At 42.3% G+C, this 22,581-nt stretch overlaps 1 protein-coding gene across 1 annotated transcript; it reads right to left on the reverse strand.

The window, feature by feature from the left end:
* Positions 1–12,710: 12,710 nt before the first annotated feature.
* On the reverse strand, positions 12,711–22,573 carry FNTA (farnesyltransferase, CAAX box, alpha). The gene is given in 10 exon segments (XM_062609777.1): positions 12,711–14,185; positions 15,716–15,887; positions 16,377–16,439; positions 18,301–18,449; positions 18,854–18,980; positions 19,688–19,792; positions 20,752–20,866; positions 21,439–21,524; positions 22,385–22,528; positions 22,530–22,573. Coding segments are annotated over 10 exon segments (1,119 nt in total). The 5' UTR covers positions 22,559–22,573; the 3' UTR covers positions 12,711–14,056.
* Between the last annotated feature and the right edge of the window lie 8 nt (positions 22,574–22,581).

Consider the following 22,581-nt stretch of genomic DNA (forward strand, 5'->3'; position numbering starts at 1 on the left):
GAGGAGTGAAAAGCGTGCAGCATGGCTGCGTTCCTTCCCTTACATGCTTTCAGACGTACGTGGTACATATGTCAAGCGTCTTGATTCGGTGCTGCCTTTCCAGCTGTGACTTTCTGGCCATCCCACCGGTTTAATTCTGAATTGCACTGTCTTCCGTACCTTCTCTGTCCATGCTAGTCCCACCTGGCCTCATCTTCCTCTTAAGTCTTCCTCTCCTGCCCTTGAGCATGACATTCCTTCATTTTTTATCCGTGCCAGTCTGACACCTCCATCTTCACCACCATGTTGCACCACAGCCCCATACGTCTGCCACAGCCCTGCAATTCTTGTGCGTTCATGTTGGTGAAGTACCTCCTCATTAGTCTATTTCAAAGGCTGTGAGAGCCCACTTGCCAGAGTGGCCTAAGCGTTGAGCGGCAGTGAACAGCAGGACTGAGCACTGCTGAAAGAAGTACCAGCCTCTTTCCATGCGCCAGTTCCCCCTCCATGCCAGTCATATTACATAGCCTCCACTTCTCCCCATTACGTGCATGTGCACACTTCTGTCCCCTATAGTCTGACCACTTGGTTCGCTTCCATCTTTACCTTTGTCATACGCAGTTTCATAAACACGGTGCCTTCTGAGAGGATAACCTGGATCAAGTCTGGCTAAAAATCCAGTGGATTGTAGGTATTTTCACTGGAAGCAAGCAACACCTGAGCGTTGGATAAACTGTAGGAGACACTGAGGGTCATTTTGACTCATGGGAGCCATTTTAACAATGGCTTCACTGCTTCTGAAAACGGAGTATCAGTGACCATACAAAAAGTTTGCAAGAAGCACACCACAGTTGACAAGAAACTGCAGCTGTGAAAAGACTCACTATGAAACTATGAAAGTGATATCTGCAAAACAATCGCGGAAGCGAAGAAGTACCTATCTTAACAGCATTTCACAGCAACAGTGCACAGAGTGGGCAGTGGGTCACGTGTGTTCTACTACTTTATTTTGGCACAACGTTCTTAAATGCAGATGGAAATTGACTCACCAAGATGCAGAGTACAAGCCATCAAGTGCTCTTGGCTTATGCTACTTTTTAGTCCCTACAAGAGCAAGCTAGCTTGCAAGCTGATAACTCGCTGGCTAGCAATATCTTATCTCTTAGAGAGGCTGTTGTTCCCTGTGTAAGTAACTGCCTTGCTCTGAGCGCTGTGATGCTCTGTTGGCCTGTGCTCAGTTTTATCCTGTTTCTGGCAAAGCAGACTGCAACCCAAGCACATCACTGGGACCCACAATATGGAGTCTTTGGTCATGAAGACCTTGGGCTAATCATCTCTAGATACTTCAGTTGCAAAATGGTTTAATAAAGTGTCCTGCTTTTGTTAAGTGTTATCCACACAGATATCCTTGAGTGTACATGGTCCAGCACAAGCTGATGAGCCTCTCAGCACACAGATTTTCTGAAACACCCCTGGTGTCTGTGGCAGCCAAGAAGAATTCTGTGGCCTCTTCTCCATCTTTGTAGGCTTGAGTCTAAAATTAAAGCTATGATCGTGTTATTATATACTGTGCTCTTGCCCCAAGGTCAGTATCTATACCCAGCAAGAAAGTATAGGTAAATGCCTTTGTCCTCTTGGAATCGTATTAGAATGTGTCTGCATGTGCAATATTATGTAAAACACACCTTCATTATAGAATCATAGAATGGTTAGGGTTGGAAAAGACCTTAAGATCATCAAGTTCCAACCCCCCTGCCATGAGCAGGGATGCCTCACGCTAAACTGTGCCACCCAAGGCTCTGTCCAACCTGGCCTTGAACACTGCCAGGGATGCAGCATTTACCACTTCTTTGGGCAACCCGCTCCAGTGCCTCACCACCCTCACAGTAAAGAACTTCTTCCTTACACCTAGTCTGAACTTCTTCTGTTTAAGTTTGAACCCATTACCCCTTGTCTTACCACTACAGTCCCTAATGAAGAGTCTCTGTCCGGTATGCCTGTAGGCGCCCTTCAGCTACTGGAAGGCTGCTATGAGGTCTCCACGCAGCCTTCTCCAGGCTGAACAGCCCCAACTTTCTCAGCCTATCTTCATAGAGGAGGTGCTCCAGCCCCTGATCATCCTCGTGGCCCTCCTCAGGGCTTGCTCCTACAGCTCCATGTCCTTTTTATGTTGAGGACACCAGAACTGCACACAGTGGGAATTTTGCTGATTATCTCCTCTTCAAATATAGCAAATACTGCAAATGTGACATGCCCAGGCTCCCAGAGGTGAGCATGTGGCAACTCTGGCTGCATGTGGAAGGAGGCATGTAACAAAATTTGAAAGTCCTTTGTGAAGTCATAGCCACTGACAAAAAATGTTCTTATATTCTTAGCATTAACTTGATAATAATATGTACTGTCCTTGTTTTGAACAACGTTGTTTCTAAAGTCCATATGCTGTTATCCCACAGGCAGAATTAGAAAGAAAGATTTTGGTGAGGTTCATAAAGTTCTGCTGTGGATAGACCCTTCTGTTCCTAAGGGAAGACCCTGCCATAATCAGGTTTCTCATTCTTTCTCTCCTGTGCAGCAGGATAATTCATAGGTGAGACTTTCTGTAAAGCCATGAGAAAAAAAAAAATACAGTATCAGTATTTTCCTGATGGAGAAGCCAAGTTGCAAAATGAAAATTTACCTACCCAAGGTCATTCAAGGTCCCAGGCCAGGGATTAGAGACCCAGATCTCATAGGGCATTGGACCAATGTATAAGTCACAGTGAAAAACAGAGAAAATAATGATTTTTCCCAACATGAAATCACAATATGATAAAACTTGTGCTTGGAAGTAATAAAATCGTCTGATATAAGGAAGAGATGTTTGTGTGGTCTCATGCGATTCCTCTCCCTGACACTGTAAAAAGGTTCAATGTCTGGAGTGAAGCAGGACAAGTTTGAAAACTAAACTGACTAAAGACATCCTAGGGCAGAGCTCCTGAGTAGTAAAACCATTGGGAGCCACTTAGTCCATTAGTCTCCCTGAAATATTTCCTTTGTGAGCTGCTCAGACCCCACTGAACAGTGGTTTTGCTTGCTTCAGTGCTGTCCCTGCCAGGGTTTGAGGCTTTGAGGAAGAGCTCTGTGCTTCACTTTGCTTGGATTTGTATTTACCAGTGCTGGGCACCCCACTACATACAATACTAGCTCCTTGTTTGTTGTATGGTGCAGCTTCACACTTGGGTGAAGGTATGCTGTCACCATAGTGGCATAAAACTTACATAAATCAGTTGTTTTGATCAGTCTGGTTGTCGTAAGAACATACGGAATTATGTATACATGCTCAAATGTTAAATTTCTACATTGGTACACATCAGGGCCTCCCACTACAGTTTATTTTCTAACTGCTGCTTTTCTGTGTCCTCTGGCTCAGTAGCTGTTCAACTTGCTTACGGGCCGTTTTCAGCGTGATCTGTAAAAAAACATTTTAAAATCAGAAAAAGACAGTTTCGCTGCTTTCCATCTTACAGGGAAGACTTGAAAGAACTTTATGTAATTCCCTCCCTCCATTTTGTTTTGACATCTGTGCCAAGGACACAAGCTCTGTCACAACGGACCAGATAACGGACCAGAAAGCACAAAGGCTTTGGAATTCCTGTGGCTGGATGAAGATAGGAGATAGTATTTCCACATAAATGTTCAAGGCCAAGTTGGAGGGAGTCTTGGTCGCACGGTTTATGTGTGGTGCCCCTGCTGAGGCAGCGGTTTGGAACTAGACAATTTCAAGGTCCTTTCCAATCCAAAGTATTCTATGATTCTATAAATACTTCTCGTGAACTGAATCCTTCCACATTCACAGGCCTACTGATTGTCTCGCAATACAGCTTGAAGTGTCCAAAGCACTGAGGAACAGCAGAAGTGAGCTTGGATTCATCAGGAGCATCAGATGGGTTTGCTTAGTGGTTCTCATTTAGAGCTTTTGTAAGGGAGTACAAGCATTCCACTGGAAGAGAAATGGGGCTTGAATTTTTAGCAGACATCCCTCCTGTGGGAACTGTATTTGGCCTTGGAGCTAAACTGGTGTAAGCACAAGTAAATATGCTGTAAAATGCTCATCATCAGTTTAAACTTTTATTACAACTCTTCCTTTTGAATGCCAGTCACTGTTAGAATGTGCAATGTAAATGCTACACTGCAATGCCTATTTATCACTGGCAACCAGCAGCTGAGGAAGCTGTTTCATTTCTTAAAAACATAGTCCTGGTGTAAATGTCACATCTGCCATCTTTCCATCTTTCAGGTGTAAATATCACATCTTTCTGCCATTGGGAAGAATGGGCATCCCCATATTCACCTGCACATGCCCTGAAACTACTGCCTGCTACCCAGGCCATATGTAATAGCTTTGACACATTCACAAAATCTTTCTGTAAGCCAGACATTTTAAGCATGAAGTGGTTAAGCTAATTGGTACTTGTACACAGTCACACCTATGCATGCAGGCACTGCACAGAATTCTAGTACATTGCTGCTCTTTTCCTTCTATCAGCAAATTTATCTGGACTACAGTAAAACCAGGAACTGTCTTGCTAATCTCCATACCTTTCCAGACCACTCCACTTTGTGCTCAGTACTCAGGGGTTATCCCAGATCTACCCTACTGAGAGCTTTCTTCCTTCTCAGCAGTCAGTTCTTAATGTTGGTTAGGATACAAGATGTTGATATAAAGCTAAAAATGCCATAGCTAACTCTTTCTCTCCTACTTTTCTGGCCAAAACTTGATGAAGAATTTGAGCCAAACCAAACACTGAAAAAATCATCCAACCATTCTGTCCTTTTACTGACCACAAAGCCTTGTAATGGCATGGTTCCAGTAAGCATGCTGTTCTTACAGGACCTAAAGTCACAGTGTACTGGGAAATAGAAACAGCTTTTAAAGATTCTCCAAATTCCAGCTCTCTTTTCTCTCAGAAGAGAACAAAGAAAAAAAATAATTTATCCTTTCTTGAAATTATAACTGGAGGTTACTGCTGAACCAACTGATACTCCTCTACTTGGTAACAGCAAACGTGGCTGGTTTTACTTCATTCCATGTGAATGAATGAGAAACACGGCATCCCAAGCACTGTTCCAGCAAGAAGATACCAGGGATGTATCTTGTTTACTTAAAAAGCCCTTTTTCTGCAATGAGGAAGAAGCAAATAAAGCAATATCTGCTCATCACTGTAAACACTCTTTCCTCTGCTCGTCAGATAAGATACATTTTATACATGTTTCTCAGGGCCATGCTACAATACTTGTTCAGGCTATGAGATAGGTTTTTATTACCCTTGTTACGCCTTTCTGCCCTTAAATTCTCTGCTGTCCCCACCCTGTTTCAAACATTAGGCAGGTTCACTATGAATTCAAATCACTGAGTGACCCTATTTGACCTTTTTGAGTGCTGCTCTGCCTATTCTTACACTGGATGCTGCCATCTGATACAGTAGACAAGCTCCTCTTCCACAGCATAGTGGTTAATCTTTGGATCTATATGCTTCTATTTCAATAAAATTGAAGCTGACTGCTACCTTATGTGCAGGCCCCTCACCTGTTGGGATCCCGGGATGCTATGATGAGGTGGGACAATGGAGTCACATGCCCCAGTCTCCACAACTGGCCCAAGATCTGCAGGGGTCACAGGAGGCCTTCATGGCTAGGTCTTTTTCCTTGAGGACCCTTGTGAGCAAAGGGGCCTTCCAGAAGCCACTGCAGAACCTCATTAACTCTAGCACTACCCAGAGTAAGTGCAGCATGGGAAAGCGTGGGAAAGCATTGTCCTGGGGTGCTTGTATCTGCCAGGTAGGCGTGGGGCTGAGGAACGGAAAGCAAGTGTAACTCCTACAGTGTTACCGAGACTGGTAGCATTCACTGAAGTGTCTGTGGTGTGCATCTCTGTGTACACCACACATTTTCAAACTTACAAGGACATACGGTTTCTGCTGTAAAAAGCCCATAGTATAAAATGGCGGGAGAAAGCTGGCAGCATGGGATATAAAGCCCAGGGAATGAGAGTCATGTCCTGGCCTTGGCTGCTGAGCAGCAATCCTGCAGTAAAGTAGGTTATATCTCATCTGTCCCTTTCTCTTCTGTTCTTACAGATTTTCGCCTGCATAGCTCAGAGGAGCACAGAGCCACTAATATATTAGCAATTGAAAAAAAGGAATTGGAGGGTCAATACAGGCTAACCTGGAGGGAAGGCACTGACTGCAAACACGCAGACCTGCCGCGTGTGCTAGGTGGCTCTGTTGGCCTCAGCAGCAGGTGTCTCTCCTGAAGTCATTTGCTGTAATATTTTTAGCTGTTGTTAGTGATGCATGAGTAGTGAATTCGGATTGGCTTGGGCCCAGTCATGCCTCATCTCCCCTTCCTTCTGCAATGACACAAGAGAAAACTTCAGTGCTTAGGGGAAGCCAGCTATGACTGCAACACTGCTAATGACAAGCAGTCATCCAGCTTTTGGGGTTTTGTTCAGACACCCTCTTCTAACAAAAAAGTAGGTCTCGCATGAAACAAATCTCTTACGTTTTCTTTCTGAATGTCAGAAGGTAAGCAGTTTCACATTCTCGACTTACAAGCTTTTAATTTTTCAGCTAAAGAATGATCAACATTGACATTTGAAAATGTGTTTAAAAACAGATATTTCTGGTTTTCACTTGCCCATTTAAAATACAGTATCCTCTTTTACTGTGGCCTTCAGCTGAGTCTTTTTAATTGTGGCTGTCAGTCCGCAGACTAGACCTCTAAAACAACTTAGCAAGATGATTGGCACTACCACTCAACCCGTAGCAGTGTGTTGGCACAGTGCTGTAAAAGGTGACATGCTTGGGAGCCCTCCCAGCTGCCATTCACCTGGGCTGTGGGTACCTGCAAATTGGGAATTTTGGCTCATTTTACAGCAGAAAAACTGTCAGTGTAAGCAGCCAGCAGAGCCATTGAGCACCATATGTTGTAATGTACAGGAAGAGTGTGTTCTCACTGCCCTCTAGGAAAACCAGGAATAAAACTCACATTCATGGTGGGGCTGGAAGCTAGAGCAGGGACAGATGCATGTAAGCACCTTGGCTCTGAAAAGAGAAGGTTATCTATCTGCCGCTTTCTCATCCTGGTGACAGGCTTTGGCAGAAGGGAAAGGACAGGGGATGTACATCCACAATAGAAACACAGCTCCCTTTTTCTTTCCTTTTCCAAAGCTTCTTGGTGGCAGCACAAGCATTTATTCAACTGTTCTTGGTCTGTTGGAGAGACAACTTGGACAACAGAAAGGCCTTTGTATACACCTATACAAAGCAACCCACACCCAAAAGAATGAGATGCCCAAACGCATCAAGGCTTCTTGTGCAGCAGCAAAATCACTGCTCACAAGCTGCACTGATAAGGTAGCATTACATCTGTCACCAGGTGATATACCTGTCATTTCAGATAAGGGCAGAGGTACCAGAGCTGGCATCACACCTGTGGGAACAGGTGTATAGGTAGCGTAGGTAGCATAGTCTGGCAGCTCAGTCTATACACACATAGGAAGCAGCTGCACTTGAGTAGCTCAAGGGCTGAATTGCTGGGTGCTCAAGCTGAAGTCACATGCGGCATCTCTTCACTCCAAATACCTCCTTCATGGTTACAAACTGCAAGACTCAGTCTCGACAAACCAATGAGAAAGAGGCATCTTTGACCTCCTTCCCTGAAATCCTCAGTCCTGCTTCCTGATGAGTGATGCAGCCACTTTTGACCTGCAGCAGCATGCTCGACTTCCTCAATTTGGCCCAAGTCCTCCCATGGCTTCCAAGAAGCAGGAGCAGCAATGGCCAGCTCTTCATCACAGAGGGACCCGAGAAACTTACCATAACAAACCTGGCTTTAGGGGACCAAAACTTCCCAGCTTGTGGAGGTGCATGAGTGTAGCACTGTCTGGAGGTACATCTCCAACAGGTGTAAACTGACCACAAGACCCATGCTTTGAGCAGAGGGGCTTAGCCACGAGGTTATTTTAGAACACCGCGACTCAGCAGAGTCCGGATCTGGTACAGAGTGTCCCGTGTAGGAGAAGGCATCATTTCAGTTGATGACAAATTTCTCTCTTCCAATTAACACCAACAATTTTTAATGAAGATGACCATTTAGCTCCTCCCAGAATACTGGCGCTCCAGCCGTCTGTGGTGCTATGTATTGGCTTACCACGCAGCTGCTCTTCCGTGTTTAATTAGCAGGTGTGAAATCAGTTGCGTTGCATAGAGAAAGAGCTGTCCTAGTTACAGTTGTGCGTGCCTGCACACAGCCGACTTCGGTGAGCTGAGCGTGGATTACACACTGCCATCTAGCGATGAACGTCCCTTTCTCTGCCGCACAGCAGCCGAAAACTGATACCCCAAAGGCTCTAATTGCCCGGGGCTGCAGACTGACATAGGCTTACATCCCATGACCCGGTGAGGGACAGTGGTGGGTGACACGTCTAATGGAGCACAGAGTGCTAGCCCAGAGGAGCTTACATAGGACAGCTGATGTAAACATTTGGGCACCCCGAGGTAGGGTTCCTGGCTAAATTTGGTGAAGCTTCTACTAGCTCTCCATGCCAAGTTCTTACACACACCTAAGTAAGTGCGTACATGCTCAGTTTTGTCAATCTTATCCTGAATGTTCACATACACATGCTCTTGTGTGCCTCTTACATGCTAGGATGCTTTTTTATTTTTTTTTATTTTTTCCTTTCTATGTTTTGTTTGTTTGTTTTTGTTTTTTTTTCTGATTGTGGTGTGGGTTTTTTGTTTGTTTGTTTGTTTTCTTACGGGCACTAAAGAAATATGGAGAGGGACTTTTTCTAAGAGCATGTAGTGACAGGACAAAGGGGAATGGCTTTAAACTGAAAGATGGGAGATTTAGATTAGACATTAGGAAGAAATTCTTCACTCTGAGCGGGTGGTGAGACTCTGGCACAGGTTGCCCAGAGAAGCTGTGGCTGCCCAATCCCTTGCAGTGTTCAAGGCCAGGTTGGATGGGGCTTGGAGCAACCTGGTCGAGTGGAAGGTATCCCTGCCCATGTCAGGGGTTGGAACCGGATGAGCTTTAAGGTCCCTTCCAACCCAAACCATTCTCTGGTTCTATGAAATTCAGGTCCCATCCTACCAGCAGAAGGGATATTGAATCCACTATGCCCTACATGGGCCAACACCTGAGACACATGGCTCCATTCACATATCCAGGGCAAGAAAACCACAGCCGCAGTGTCTCCCGTGCTTATTTGGAACTGGCACATGGGCAAGCACACCAGCAATTGCAAAGCCTTTGTGTGAGCCCATAAGGGATGACACTACACCATCACTTCATGGTGTTCCTTTATCCCTTTGCTCTAAAAGCCACAGAAGCTTTAAGACATTTTATGCTGTTGTAGGGGCCCAAATCTCTATAAGCCCCTTGTCACCAATGCGCTGCATGAATTCCCTGTTAGCACTTGGACTGAAGTGTTTTGCATGGCAGGAGTGATTAGAAACCTCACCGCTTCCCTGCTGAAGGATACTGCTCCCACAGAAGGTCCAGCTAAACAGCATGCTCCTAATCTGCCTCAGCACAGCCAGACAGCAACTGATAGAAGCATTTTGTGCTGAGGTGTTTTTTTACTGAACAGATTAGGAAGGACATGTTCTGTCAGCCGAGTTGCAGAGACAATAAGAAGGAATTTAATAACAGCTTAGACAGAAGAAACAGCTAGACCAAGGCAAGAACATCAGCCTCTGATAAAAACAGGGATAGGAAATTATTTTACACTCTTTAATAATTCTTCCTACTCTACTGAATGTTTCAATGACACTGATTGACAAGGGACAGTTGTATGAATATAGTTTTTCATTTTGACACAGCTCTTCAGTAATAAAATTGTACGCAATCGGTACAACACACAATCGGTAACAACAGTAAGTTTTCTTGTACAGATGAACCCTTAGGATGAATGAGTTTTGTGTTTCCCCTAATCATAGGTAGTCAGTACCAATGCCTACAGGTTAAAGTCATCTAACAGTTCATGCTGTAACATCCTTCTCTCCATAGCTCATACATTTTTGTCAAGCTCTCACTTCCATATGACAGATTCTGTCTTGGACACACTTTAAAAATCAAAGGTTTGGTAGCTGCAGTTGCTGCCTGTCTGGGCAGCCTGTTTCTTCCCCAGCTCTGCAGCTCAGTGTTTCTGAGTATGCCTGAATAGCACAGAACTGAGAATTTTAGAGCTTCCTTGCAATCTCAGTGACACTAAACAGAAACATCTGAAAGAAAAACCAGGGATTTCTCTTGAAACATAGTGATTTTTTTCTTTTTTTTGGTGGATGCTAGTCTCCAGCATGTTTTCTTCTTAGGATTCACATGATTTGTTTGGTCACGTTTGTTTTACATAAGATGAGGTGTTTTTCTTATAGAGTACATATCTTCAGTGGTAAACTTAGCTCAGAAACAGTGTTACATTTGCAAGTATCATTATGCTTGTGTCACAGCTATAAAACTTATTAAGTGCTGTGTGAAAGGGAGGGAGATATTCTCGACCCCTAGTGTTCAATCTGTCAGTGCCTCACGAAAGCCAGGACCCTTGTGCCCAACCAGTATGTCAGCATCCCATTATAGGGACCCTTCATGGAACAGTCCTGGTGGATCAGAGGGTAATTTGACTGACTTGTTCAGGGAAATGCACCAACAGCATAAGGGGGAGTCCTCAGTGGATTTCCCACTTTGTTACCCACTGCTGGTGACTGCTTTGCCCATGAAGGACTAACCATAACAATTTATAGAATAACGCTCTCTAGTAATAGAAAATCATGACAAATTAAGGTTTGTGACTGCCAGACAGGGCCTGTCTGCAAAACCAAGCTTGAAGTGATACACAACCAGACTACAATCACTAAAAACCACTAGCACAAGTTAGTCATTTAGCACACGTAAGATAAAGGTCTTACCCGATAGGTATCCCTATGGGGGAGAAGGCAGGTTCAGCCTGTCAGCTATCTCAGAAGTTAAAATTGAGCCTTCCCTGTTTTTCCTTTCCTTATTTAATGTATTTATGCCATTTGATTAATTTGATTTATACCATTAGGAACTTCCCATAACCTTCCTACATGTACTGATTGGTTAGTTAATTTCCATGAGGTTACAACGTTTTCATCGAAAGGACCCTAGTCATGTTTTGCTGACATGTGAAGCCGTATGTTGATGTCCATGTGCTTCCAAGATGTACCAGGCTTCACAAATAGTCTTTTCTGATTAGGGATTTGTTAGCTCTGTGTTTTAACCTGCCTACACAGGAGCAGAGCCTCCTCGCCTGCTCTCAGTTCTTTGTGCATCAGTGTTGTTCATCCTGACCTTGCAGGCAGCCCTTGGATCTGTCCAGGCTTCCCCATAATAACACAGGTTTCAACTTTTTAACTCTATGTCTGTGGAGCTTGAGTGACTCTGGTCATGCAGACTTTGTTACTGATGGGTGTAAAATCCTCTCACTTTGCTTTTACAAATACAGATCTAGTTTCCTTGCTTGGCAGCTGCTGTGCAGTTTACCAGTACATGGTGCCTTTTAGTTCCTGCTCCTGCAGAGAGTAGAAAAGAGACTGGCTTCGGGGCCTTCACTCTGCTCCACCCTCTGGTCACTTTCTCTCAGCATATGCCAAGGTTCCAGGGTTGCCCGGGTAACTATCACCAGGTAGATTCCATGCATGCCAATGGCATCCCATCCTGGAAGTAGCAGCTGCATTTTACCCTAAGGTTTTCCTTGTGTTGTAATTTAACACTGGGGGTCTAGGAGGCAGCGGTCTGTAATTTCCTCCATTGTCCCACATGAAACTTGTCAGTAGATGCCTCTTTACCTCTAGGCATCATTCAAGCAAGCCCTAAGTTGACCACACCATAAGAAAATAGTCCAAGGGTCTTGTCAGAGGATCCCACTATTCCTGCAACAGAACAGGGCTAAAGCCAAGGTCTTTCCTCAAACTACAAATGACCAGAACTCACATCTCCAGTGCACTGCCCCAGGGGACACTGTTCATCATCTTACTGCAGGATGAGTTATTTTTCTCTGCAATCCATGCCAGTGTCTATAAAAAATACTCTGCCTTATTACAAGTGCCTTCTGAATATTGTTCAGAAAAGAAGGAACGCAGTAACACCATATGCAGATGCAAAATTCCCTTCCCTCTTCATTTATTTTAAGGATTGCATTTGTTTGTTGTAGACGTCTGAGCTTTCTTGACTGGTAGTGACAAATATACTACTTTGTCCTAAAGACCTGGAACATCCTGACTGATTTATTATAGTTTCAATTAGAAACCATTCATGGGGATATAAACATACACTTTTTGTTCTGCACTGAAGCTTCAACTGTGGTAAAGAAAAGGCACAAAAAATCCCCAGGTAACAAATCCCCAGATGTTTGAATCATAGAATCAAGTAGGTTGGAAAAGACCTTTAAGATCATCAAGTCCAACCTTTACCCCAGGACTGCCAAGTCACCACTTGAAGTTCATGTTCCTGTATTTAAATGTTCATGTGTTGCTGTAAACATGTTTTTCTACTGTAGGGAAAGTGTCAAAAACATTAAAACAAAAGATTAGATAGCTTTCATGTATTTCACTCTCTCTGAGTTGCTTTAAAGAATGCATTGACTTAACATATTTCAAGTATAAAATAATTTCATATGGTTTAGTTACAGCAGTAGCTTTTTATGTTCAGTATCAGAAAGACTGTTCATATTATGGAATAAATACTGGTATTTATTTGTTCCTTTTACGACCATCTCCAAGAAAATACTTCATAACAGACAAGCACTCTAAGAACACAGTTTACAATAATTTACTGAGAACAGGGCAGATACAGTTTACTTGTACAGGTATACGCATCCTTTGAATTGTGTACTGCAGGTGCCTTCTGCCTTTCACAAAGGGGAGGAAAACTAATTCTTTGCTTAATATATGCATGAAAAATATACAGAAAGCCTATAGGAGCAACAAGGTTAAGACATTTATAGGTCCCCAATAAAACCGTTCCTTCCTTTACGGTTAAGATATGCAACATAACCAGCTGTTATCTCTTACGAACTATGACTTCAGCTTGGTTAGGTTGCAAAGGGTGAAGAGAAAATAGATAAATCAGATTTTCAGCTGGCTGAACAGAATCCCAATAAAAAAAAAAAAAAAGCAGATTTTCTGGGGTCCTTACAGAATTTTTCCTGACTGTACAGATAAAAATTCAAGGCTCCACTGAATACATCAAGTGTATCGAAAGTTTCTAGGATGAGAATGCTCCAGTGCAAAAGACACCTCAGTACAACAGAATCCCCTAAAAGGGATATTTTAACCCCTATTAGCATAAAAGAAGAACAAACTATGCACATTTAAACACCAAAAGACACACACAAAAAAATTTCAGAAAACTGTTATCTGTTTTTATTACAAAATGACACTTGGTATTAACTGCATACAATAGCACGGGCTGTCAGTGTTGCATAGCTGCTCCTGTGAGGCAACAACTGCACTAACTAGAAATAGGTCACTTCATATCTACTACAGCTAAGTTACCTGCAGTTTTTACTGCACCATCTGGTGTGACTGTTAGGAACCAGGAGTGGTTAAGCCACGGCATAAGAAATTGGTTTATTGCCTTGTAAGTAGCAGGTATAGCTTTATCACAGAACCATAGAATGGCTTGGGTTGGAAAGGACCTTAAGTGATCATCTAATTACAGGCCTCCTGCCACAGAGGTGGGGATACCTCTCATTAGACCAAGATGCTAAAAGCCCCATCGCCCTCGAACACTTCCACAGATGGCTATTAACGTTATTATGTATCTATAACTAGGAAACAAAACCTTTATGTAGTACGTTTCAATAATTAAGCCTTAATATATTTCCTGACTGCACCTAAAATATCACCAGTAGCAGCAGCAACCTGAAGACTATACAGCACTCTGCACTCCTCTTATTGCAGTATGTCTTCAGCAGACTATAAATACTACTCTGGATTTTAAAATAGTTGATAACTCTGCTTAGTACTGCTTTAGAACAGCTTGAGAACTTAACACCGTTTTCTTCCATGTTCAGTTACTGTTGCTTGTCTGTCAGTGTGCTCTGTTCAGTGCCCGAGCTGTGCTTGTTTTTAAGGCACCTTCCAATGTATCTCCAGTATTCCTTTCGGATGGTGTCCTTTTCTTTAGCCAGAATTTCACACAACTATAAAAGAAAATTGAAAGATTGGAGTTACACCAAAAGTTTACAGAATCCTTAATTATCTTTATAAAATAAAATGTATACAATACATGGTTCAGCCCATAACAGAAACACCTTTTCCAGCAACAATTGTTTTATTAACCCCATTTGCAACTGTCTGATGACCTCAAACTGATGTCGACTCCACCTGGTAGTCAAGTAATCTGACACAAAACTGCACAAAAATACCTCCAGTCCTATTTCAGTTGCAGCTGCTTCCCCATTACTCCTTTCCATGCCTACCACTCATCATCTAACCCAGACTATTCAGCCTGAAGTATACTACAGTATCCTTTTGACTTCCTGAGCAGCTGTATTTTTTTTTAGTGATCCAGTAGGCTGTACACCACTTCATTCAAAGCAGAGGTGGAACATCCTGCTCTTGAATCTTCAGTACTTCTGGTGGACTGACAGGAGATACTTGGTTGTGGCTTCTCAATTAGCAGACTGTCATAAAAGGATTCTCCATGCAAGTCAGTAACCTTCTCTCACAAGATGTTAGAGTTGGTGCTATACTTCTACTTGTTCTGATTTTTATTTTGATCTGGGTGTGCAGTGAGGCACAGCAGAAATCAACTCTACTCACATAACATTTTGTGTAAAATTTGTATTGTACGAATACTATCTACAAATGTTCTAGTCAATTCACTTCTTTTATGCAAATGACATTGCCTCAATCAGTGAACCAGAGTTGAGAAATAGGAGCTTTGATACCTAAATAGATGAAGAAGTCAAACTCTGTGCAATAGTATAAAGGCATATGCATCTGGGACATACTACTACACTTATTTACACTCTGGTCCTGGAATACAACAAGAGGAAAAATGCTGAGAATGAACGATGTTGGAACACAGAGACTCCAGGCAAGAACTGCAGTTCTAATTAGATTTCAGTCTGTCCTACAGTGAATGAAAATTGGTTTTATAAAAACTACACTGCAAACAGTTGCAAGAAGCTCCCCAAATATGAAGCACAAGGAGATATACAGCACTGCTAGAAGTCATAGATTCTCTGTAGGAAATGGTGCTGACAACCCTTACTGATGTTGCCACTGCCTGCTGGCTTTTAGGCTAATTCTGCCAGCCTTCTTAGAAAGAGCTAAGAAGTGCAAAGGGCTCCTGAGATTCTTTTTCGATACAGACACTCTGAGAACAAGATTCACTAACCCACAGAGAAGGAAGGTAATCCCATGCTAGCTTTGCAGCATAACAACACCTCGATTGTTGAAACATCTTTCTTCTGCAGGCAGTATTAGAAACCTTTCGTTTACTAATAGGTGAAGAAAGCTTACAGTGATTATCTGGCAAATTACTAACTATAGATAAATTCATCAGACCCTTCTGATTATCTGGCTTTCATGTTCAACTCTTCACAGAGCTCCAGTGATTAACAAGTAACCTGTTTTATTTAGAAAAATCAATCCCATTTTGTTGGGATATAAAACAAGAGAACAATAGATGGCATAAGAAACAAACCCAAATTCTCAAAACATACCTCTAATGCCTTGTTTAGTGTTTCTTCCTTGTTATCACACTGGTTTTCAAGCATATCTTCATATATGTCCACAAGAAATGCAATCAGATAAGGTGAACTGTGGCTGGGCTGTAAGCTCAACAGTTGCTCTAATAGATTTGGATACTGGGAAAGACCACGATCCTGTAAAATCCTAAAACAGAGGTTAAAAGGCTTGAAACATAACACTGGGAAACACGCTGTGAAGAATTTTATTTCGGTTATGGCTCTTTTATGTGGAGATCAGTTTTGAAATAAGGGTGCCAATACAAGTAAGGCAGAAAGTAAGCAGCATTCAGCAACAATACAGCTTCATGTTGTAATTACGCTCATCTGAAAAGAAATTATACTGAAGGCATAGTCATTAGTTCTTATTCCATGCTCTTGAAAGCAGTAACGTTACAGATCAAGTTCTTAAAAGCATGAGAAGTACTTGCAATCCTCTGATAAGAGTCACAAGGCCAGATACTTAGTGGAAAGTTATGGAGAAACTAGATTAATATATTAACCCCTTGCGGAGGTTTCTGCCTGCCTGCTTGAGAAGACAACACTAGAATGAACAGCAACAAGCTCTTTCCAGTTAAGAGCTAGGCATAAGATAGCTTCTACAGATACTCTTTGCCCACAGAGAATGATGCCTTACCCTTTTAAATAGTTCCAAGCGCTCTCATTATGTGGCACTGCAGTGATCATCTCAAGAGTGTATCTGGAGAAAAAGATGAATGCAACCATTAACAGTGAGTGAGAAATTACCTTGATGCCCTCAGATGCTTCCAAATGCATCCCTCTAGCCTGTATTTCAGCGTCTTTTTGCAGATCATCTCAGCTGGGCCATAGATAAAAAATGCCATACCACACGATCGCCACAAGTCTCAAAGAGAACCTCATGAGAACTGTTTTAAATTCTCAAGTGTTCCATTTGCTGCATTTTATACAATTATGACACAGTTCTCAAAATTATGATCAATCACACTAAGAAACAAACATGATGTACTCTCCTGGTAAACTGACAGAATAATTTGCGCCCTCATAAGAAATATCAAGGGACTGAAAATGGCTAGCACAATTGAAGCCGAGGGTGAGCTATGTTAATAGGACTGCACATTATATATTCTGTATCTACTTGCAGAACATTTTTCACGATGTTGCACTTGAGCAAACACAGAGGAAGGCAGAGCTTGAGTTTTCACCTCATGCTCTCTTCTGCAGTAGTTCTTAAAAAGTAGAAGTTAGGCAACTCCTTTAAAACCAAAGCAATGAGAGGCATTTGCCATGCAGCTGCAAAGCCACATTTAATCTTCACAGAACATTTACCTTCTGCCCTTCCCCAGCATAACCAGGCATTCAGCTGATTTTCAGAGACAGCAGATACTGATAAAAAAATTCTATAAGCAGTGCTGAGAAAAAAAAACAACAAAACACCAACACAACCCTAATACTTTTTTAATCTTCTGCAGTCACTATATCAAGCAACAACCAGCCCAACTATGGTTCTATAACATCAGGGAAGTCTTAACCTTAGACAGTCTGATTCTTAAAATGGTATCCAATTATCCTGAACACAGCACCATGTATCAAGGTCTTAGATCAAGGGAGGATGTCAGATCTAACCTCTGGAGAGAAAAAGATGGAAACATCCAAGCCTAAGTCATGGAAATGGTTCAGATTTATTAATCTGCAGGAAAGTTATAAACTGGAAATAAAACTCACAGCAGTTTGCAAAGGCAAGCCTGAAAGGTGGTGTGGGCTGAGATCCTCTATGAGCAACATACCAATGGATCTATTCAGAGACTCATTCTTACTTATAAAGAACCACTCAAATATTTGTAGTACCTTCTTTTCATTGCTTCTTCGCTTCAGACAAACTTCTCATAACCATCAACCCTGATCAGCAGTCTGGGATGTGAAGAGAGCTTCCCTTGCCACCACAGTAGTAGAATAGATGGCTAGAGGCCCATTTTCCCTTCAGTTATACCACTGAGAGTTTCCAAAGCCCATTTTCCCTAAAACAAGCCATCTAATATAAGTAGTTGTCTTCATGCTGACCACATACCCCTGAAAGCTCTTTTCTTTTCCCAGCTGCATTATGTTCCTCACAAAAGGCAATTCCTCCTCCTACAATACACATCCACGGTAACTTTAAATCATTACTACTAAAACAGCTGCTCAGTACTACACTGAGAGTGCCTCTCCTTCCAAGCTTTCTAGGGATAGGATGCAAAATACTAACAAAGAGCAAAGTTTATGTAGTTCCAGCAACACAGATTTTCTTGCAGGTTGCTCCACTATCGCTCATTGACTAAGAAAGGCCAGAAGTTTTGTTTGCACAATAAACAGCAGGGCAGGAAGACAGACTCGTGAGAATAGCTTGCCTGGAGTAAGCATACCTTGCTTCAGTACTACTCAACAAGTCAGTGGTACAGAACACATCAGTACATGCACTAACACTTTATCTGCTATCTGTGACAGTGAGCCCAGGAAAGACAAGCCCACAGAGACTGCCAAAGTGTTGATTTGTTTTCATGTAATGAAGAATGCTTAATATGAGCATGAATGATGTTACTAACTGGACTTCTCTGTCTAGAACTGCTGGATCGTCATAGCCTGTAGTGTTGAAGATTACAAAGTGCCGCTGGTTCCAAACAGAGTTGTTTCTCACATCTTCCCTCAAAAGCTGGTCTACATATTCCAGTTCATTGTCCCACAACTTGAACTCCTATGGAAAGGGAAGAAAGAGAGATTATCACAACCAAATATTTCTGTTGTTTTTTTTTAATACGTTCTCCTTTCTCCCAAGTTCTCTGAACATTATATACACAAACTTTTTAAAGGAAATTAACAAAAATTAAAGGGTGCATGAGGAACACACTACACTATTCAGTTGCACACAATGGTATTATGTCATTATTAAACTCACACAGATAAAAGTAAGTAACCAACAACAGGCCTTTTTGAACTTGTTTCTAAAAGTCAAGTTCATTGTTAATACCACACAGTAAAGTGCAACTGTTTTCCCCTTAGAAACAAAGTGCCAAGTGCAATTCAGATTGTATCTGAGAAGCAAAACTCTAGTACCTGAGCAAGTTATTTATTTAATCAACAGTTCTGTAGATACAATACCTGAATAACCCACTGTCTGTGTTGCCAAGCATGGTAATTTTTGGCATCTTGGTTAAGAATGTCAGCTATGAACTCAAGCTCTTGGGATGGATCCTGCAGCCACTCTACCAACACCCGTCTGTGATGCCTAATGACAAGAGGATGAAACTATTTTTAGAATAGTCTAAATTTTTTTGTGAGCATACCGTCTGTATTAAAACAGCATAGGGCAACTGTACTACTTAGAAAAAAAATTAAATACTTCAAATTATATATACTAACCAAAACATTTCATGCTCTAAGAAACATACAATGTAGACTTATAATGTTATGGATTCTATCTCCATACACTCATTGGCCAATCACCTCCTTTTTGATAAGCTATGTTTACTTGAAGTAATATATTTCCACTTTTAACACTGATGGCCAAAGTCTTGAGCAGAATAAAATCTTCTACTCCTATATAATTTATCTGCTTTAGCACAATGTAGTTGTTCTGCCTACTCTCCCCCTCACTTCAAAACCCAACAACAGATAAGCAAACTCCAAAAGCCAATAAAAGGAAATACACACATTTCTATCTGTTCTTGTTTGCCTTTTCATGAGTAATTTTTTTATCTGTCAGACTTTTTAGCATGTCATAATCATATATTTAGAACAAACAGTTAAAGAGTACTGTGGCAGTGATGCTGATGCAACTCCCATTTAAATCTTCCAGTACTGCCACTGAAGCAGATGCAGAAAGCAACTCTTAACAACTTTTAGGATCAATGATCACAACTGATTCTGGGCAATTTAAACCCCCAAAATCTATCTACAAACACATTCAGAACTGAAAAGAAAACATGGTATTACCAGACTTGATAGTTCTTTGGCTGATCTTCAATGATAGCTGTAATATACTTAAGTTCCTCGTGGAGATCCTTTCCCAAGGACTTCAGGAGGACCCTCCGGAAATGCCTGCATAAAAGTCAAGCATTTGAATGCTGCAACATGGCTTTGCTAAAATTCACAGAGGAGGACACAGAAGAACCTTTATTCACAGTACTTCTAATAGATACTGACTTAAAAAGAGTGCAAAACGCTATCCAGTTCTGCTAAAGGCCATTCAATTATCAAACAGCAGAGAACTGGAATACAACGGGTTACAACAGTATGTTACCTGAGATCACAGAAATCCTGTTTCAATCTCTGACTACCCACACTAGTCTTATCCTCACAGAAACTATGGCTTATGTGCTTAAAATAATGTAAACTTTCTGATTTTACGCAAGTTAGCAGAATAAAGTCATAAGTCATACAAGAGGTACTTGCTAGCATTCAGGAGTTAAAAGGTCCTACTCTGAATATTATAAATTCACTATTTATTCATTACCTAATTGCACATTACCTGACAGATCTTCTAAAATGCTCTACTTAGTAAGCATACACAGGGAAATTGTGAATGCTCCATCCCTGGTGGTGTTCAAGGCCACGCTGGACAGAGCCTTGGGTAACACGGTTTAGTGTGAGGTGTCCCTGCCCATGGCAGGGGGGGGTTGGAACTAGGTGATCTTTCCAATCCTAACTATTCTATGATTCGATGATTCTATTTAGCAAGATAAAGTAGTTGTCATGGCTTTATGGCTCTTGAAGCCAACTGGAGGCATTTTCAGCATCCTGCCAAGGCCACATTACCAGATCTATTTTAAAACAAAGTTCTTTTTGCAGCTAATCCTGACCTGACTGGTAATATTCTCAAAGCCAAATGCATGAAAACCACTGAATCAAAATGAGACTGAATAACGGCTTTCCTCAGAAGCTCACTGGAAGTCGACACCACTTCTCTGTCATGCCCTGATTAGACTAACACATTTTTTAAAGACATAAAAGGGCAGCAATCAACTAATGGTAGAAATAATCCCAAAATTATCACTTACCATACCGTGTAGTTTGCAGCATTTAACTCGATGGCATCTGCTGTTAGTTTGAAGGCTCTTTCGCTTCGCTCATCCCGCTGGAGAACAGCCCGGAAGTAATCATAGACATCTCGAACTAAATAAATAGGAGCATCTTATCCAAGGCTATGAAACAATGGCCTGATTAGGGGGTAAGGTTAGTAATCTTTTGATGTTACTTCCTATTTTTTGTACTTTAAATATACCTCTTTAAAATGACAGCTACATACTACTCTGACAGCACTACTAAATGGTATTAGTATACTGAAAAGCTGCAAAAGTACCTTAAAAGTACACCACCTGAATAGCATCCAAAACAATCAGAAAAGTTCCTTGCTACTTACGCTATTTGCCCAGATGTGAGAGCTTCACATATTCCTTTCCTACTTGTGGGCTAGAAACGCCTTATTATGTGAACCAGACCTCTTCAGTTGTATGATTTTAAAATAAAACTTTGGCTGTTAACATCTCAGGTGAAGATCCAATTTCAGACATGTTTGGTGAAAACATCATACACAACCACTATTACATAATAAACAATAATTTCTTCACAGTACTGCTCTAGGAGGTTTGTTATCCAAAATGAGAAATCTTGCTTTGACAACGCTAAAGACAGGTACAAATTTAGCCACTCTAAAGTTGTGATTGTAGAACGTATTTAAAACTTACATTTTTCACTGTAGATGATCTGAACAACAGGATTTGGCCCATCATTTTGAGGGATTGGTTCAATATCTGCCCATTCCTTCCTGTCCCTGTTAATACATGGTTTTTTTTTTTTTTTTTTCTTTCCAATGCTTCTAAAAAGGACAAAATGCTACTTAAACCTCTACAGGCACAAATCTATGCATAGTAACACATCCCCGTTCAAAAAGTTCACTATTATTGTCACCATGTTATTTGGCCCCTCACTATAAGAGAGACATTGAGTTGCTGGAGTGGGTCTAGAGAAGGACAATGAAGCTGGTGAAGGGCCTGGAGCACAAGTCTTATGAGGAGTGGCTGAGGGAACCGGGGATGTTTAGTCTGGAAAACAGAAGGCTCAGAGGGGACCTTATCATTCTCTACAACTACCTGAAAGGAGGTTTTAGTGAGGTGGGGTTGGTCTCTTCTCCCAACTAACAAGATGAAATGGCCTCAACGTACGCCAGGGAAGGTGTAGATTGGATTTAGGAACAATTTCTTCACAGAGAGGGTGCTTGGGCATTGGAACAGGGTGCCTAGGGAAGTGGTGGAATCACCAACCCTGGAATTGCTCAAACAACGTGTAGATGAGGCCCTCAGTGACACGGTTTTATGGAGGCCTTGGCAATCCTGAGGTAATGGTTGGACTTGATGATCTTAAAGGTCTTTTCCAACCTACTTGGCTCTATGATTCTACTGTCTGCAACAGAGAGGAGCATATAAACAAGTAAAGGAGGTGCTGACATATGTGACGGGATCAGACCCTAATGGCAGCACAACCTGGGGGAGGGAAGGGACCGACCACCCACCCCGCCCGCAGGCTGCCACGGGTCCGAGCAGGACGCGACACCCGACGCTTTTCACGTTTGTCCCCTCAAGGCCTTCTGCTCCCGCCGGCGACGCTGTGGCCTTGTGAGGGGAGCAGCCGTACCTGTAGAGCACATAGCCGGCGTCCTCCACGTCCTCCTCCTCTTCCAGCAGCTGCCCAAAGTCGCCCTCCGCCTCGCCACCGACCTCGCCCTCCGTCTGCAGCTCCGCCGCCGCCGCCACCGGCCCATCCGCCGCCATGACCTCACTGCTGCTTCCGGGGCCTGGCCGGAACCATCGAGGCGGGCACGGCGGCGGGGC

Source organism: Pezoporus occidentalis, unplaced genomic scaffold (assembly GCF_034315485.1).
Source record: "Pezoporus occidentalis ecotype Australia unplaced genomic scaffold, CSIRO_AGI_Poc_V1 ctg140, whole genome shotgun sequence".
NCBI lineage: Eukaryota > Metazoa > Chordata > Aves > Psittaciformes > Psittacidae > Pezoporus > Pezoporus occidentalis.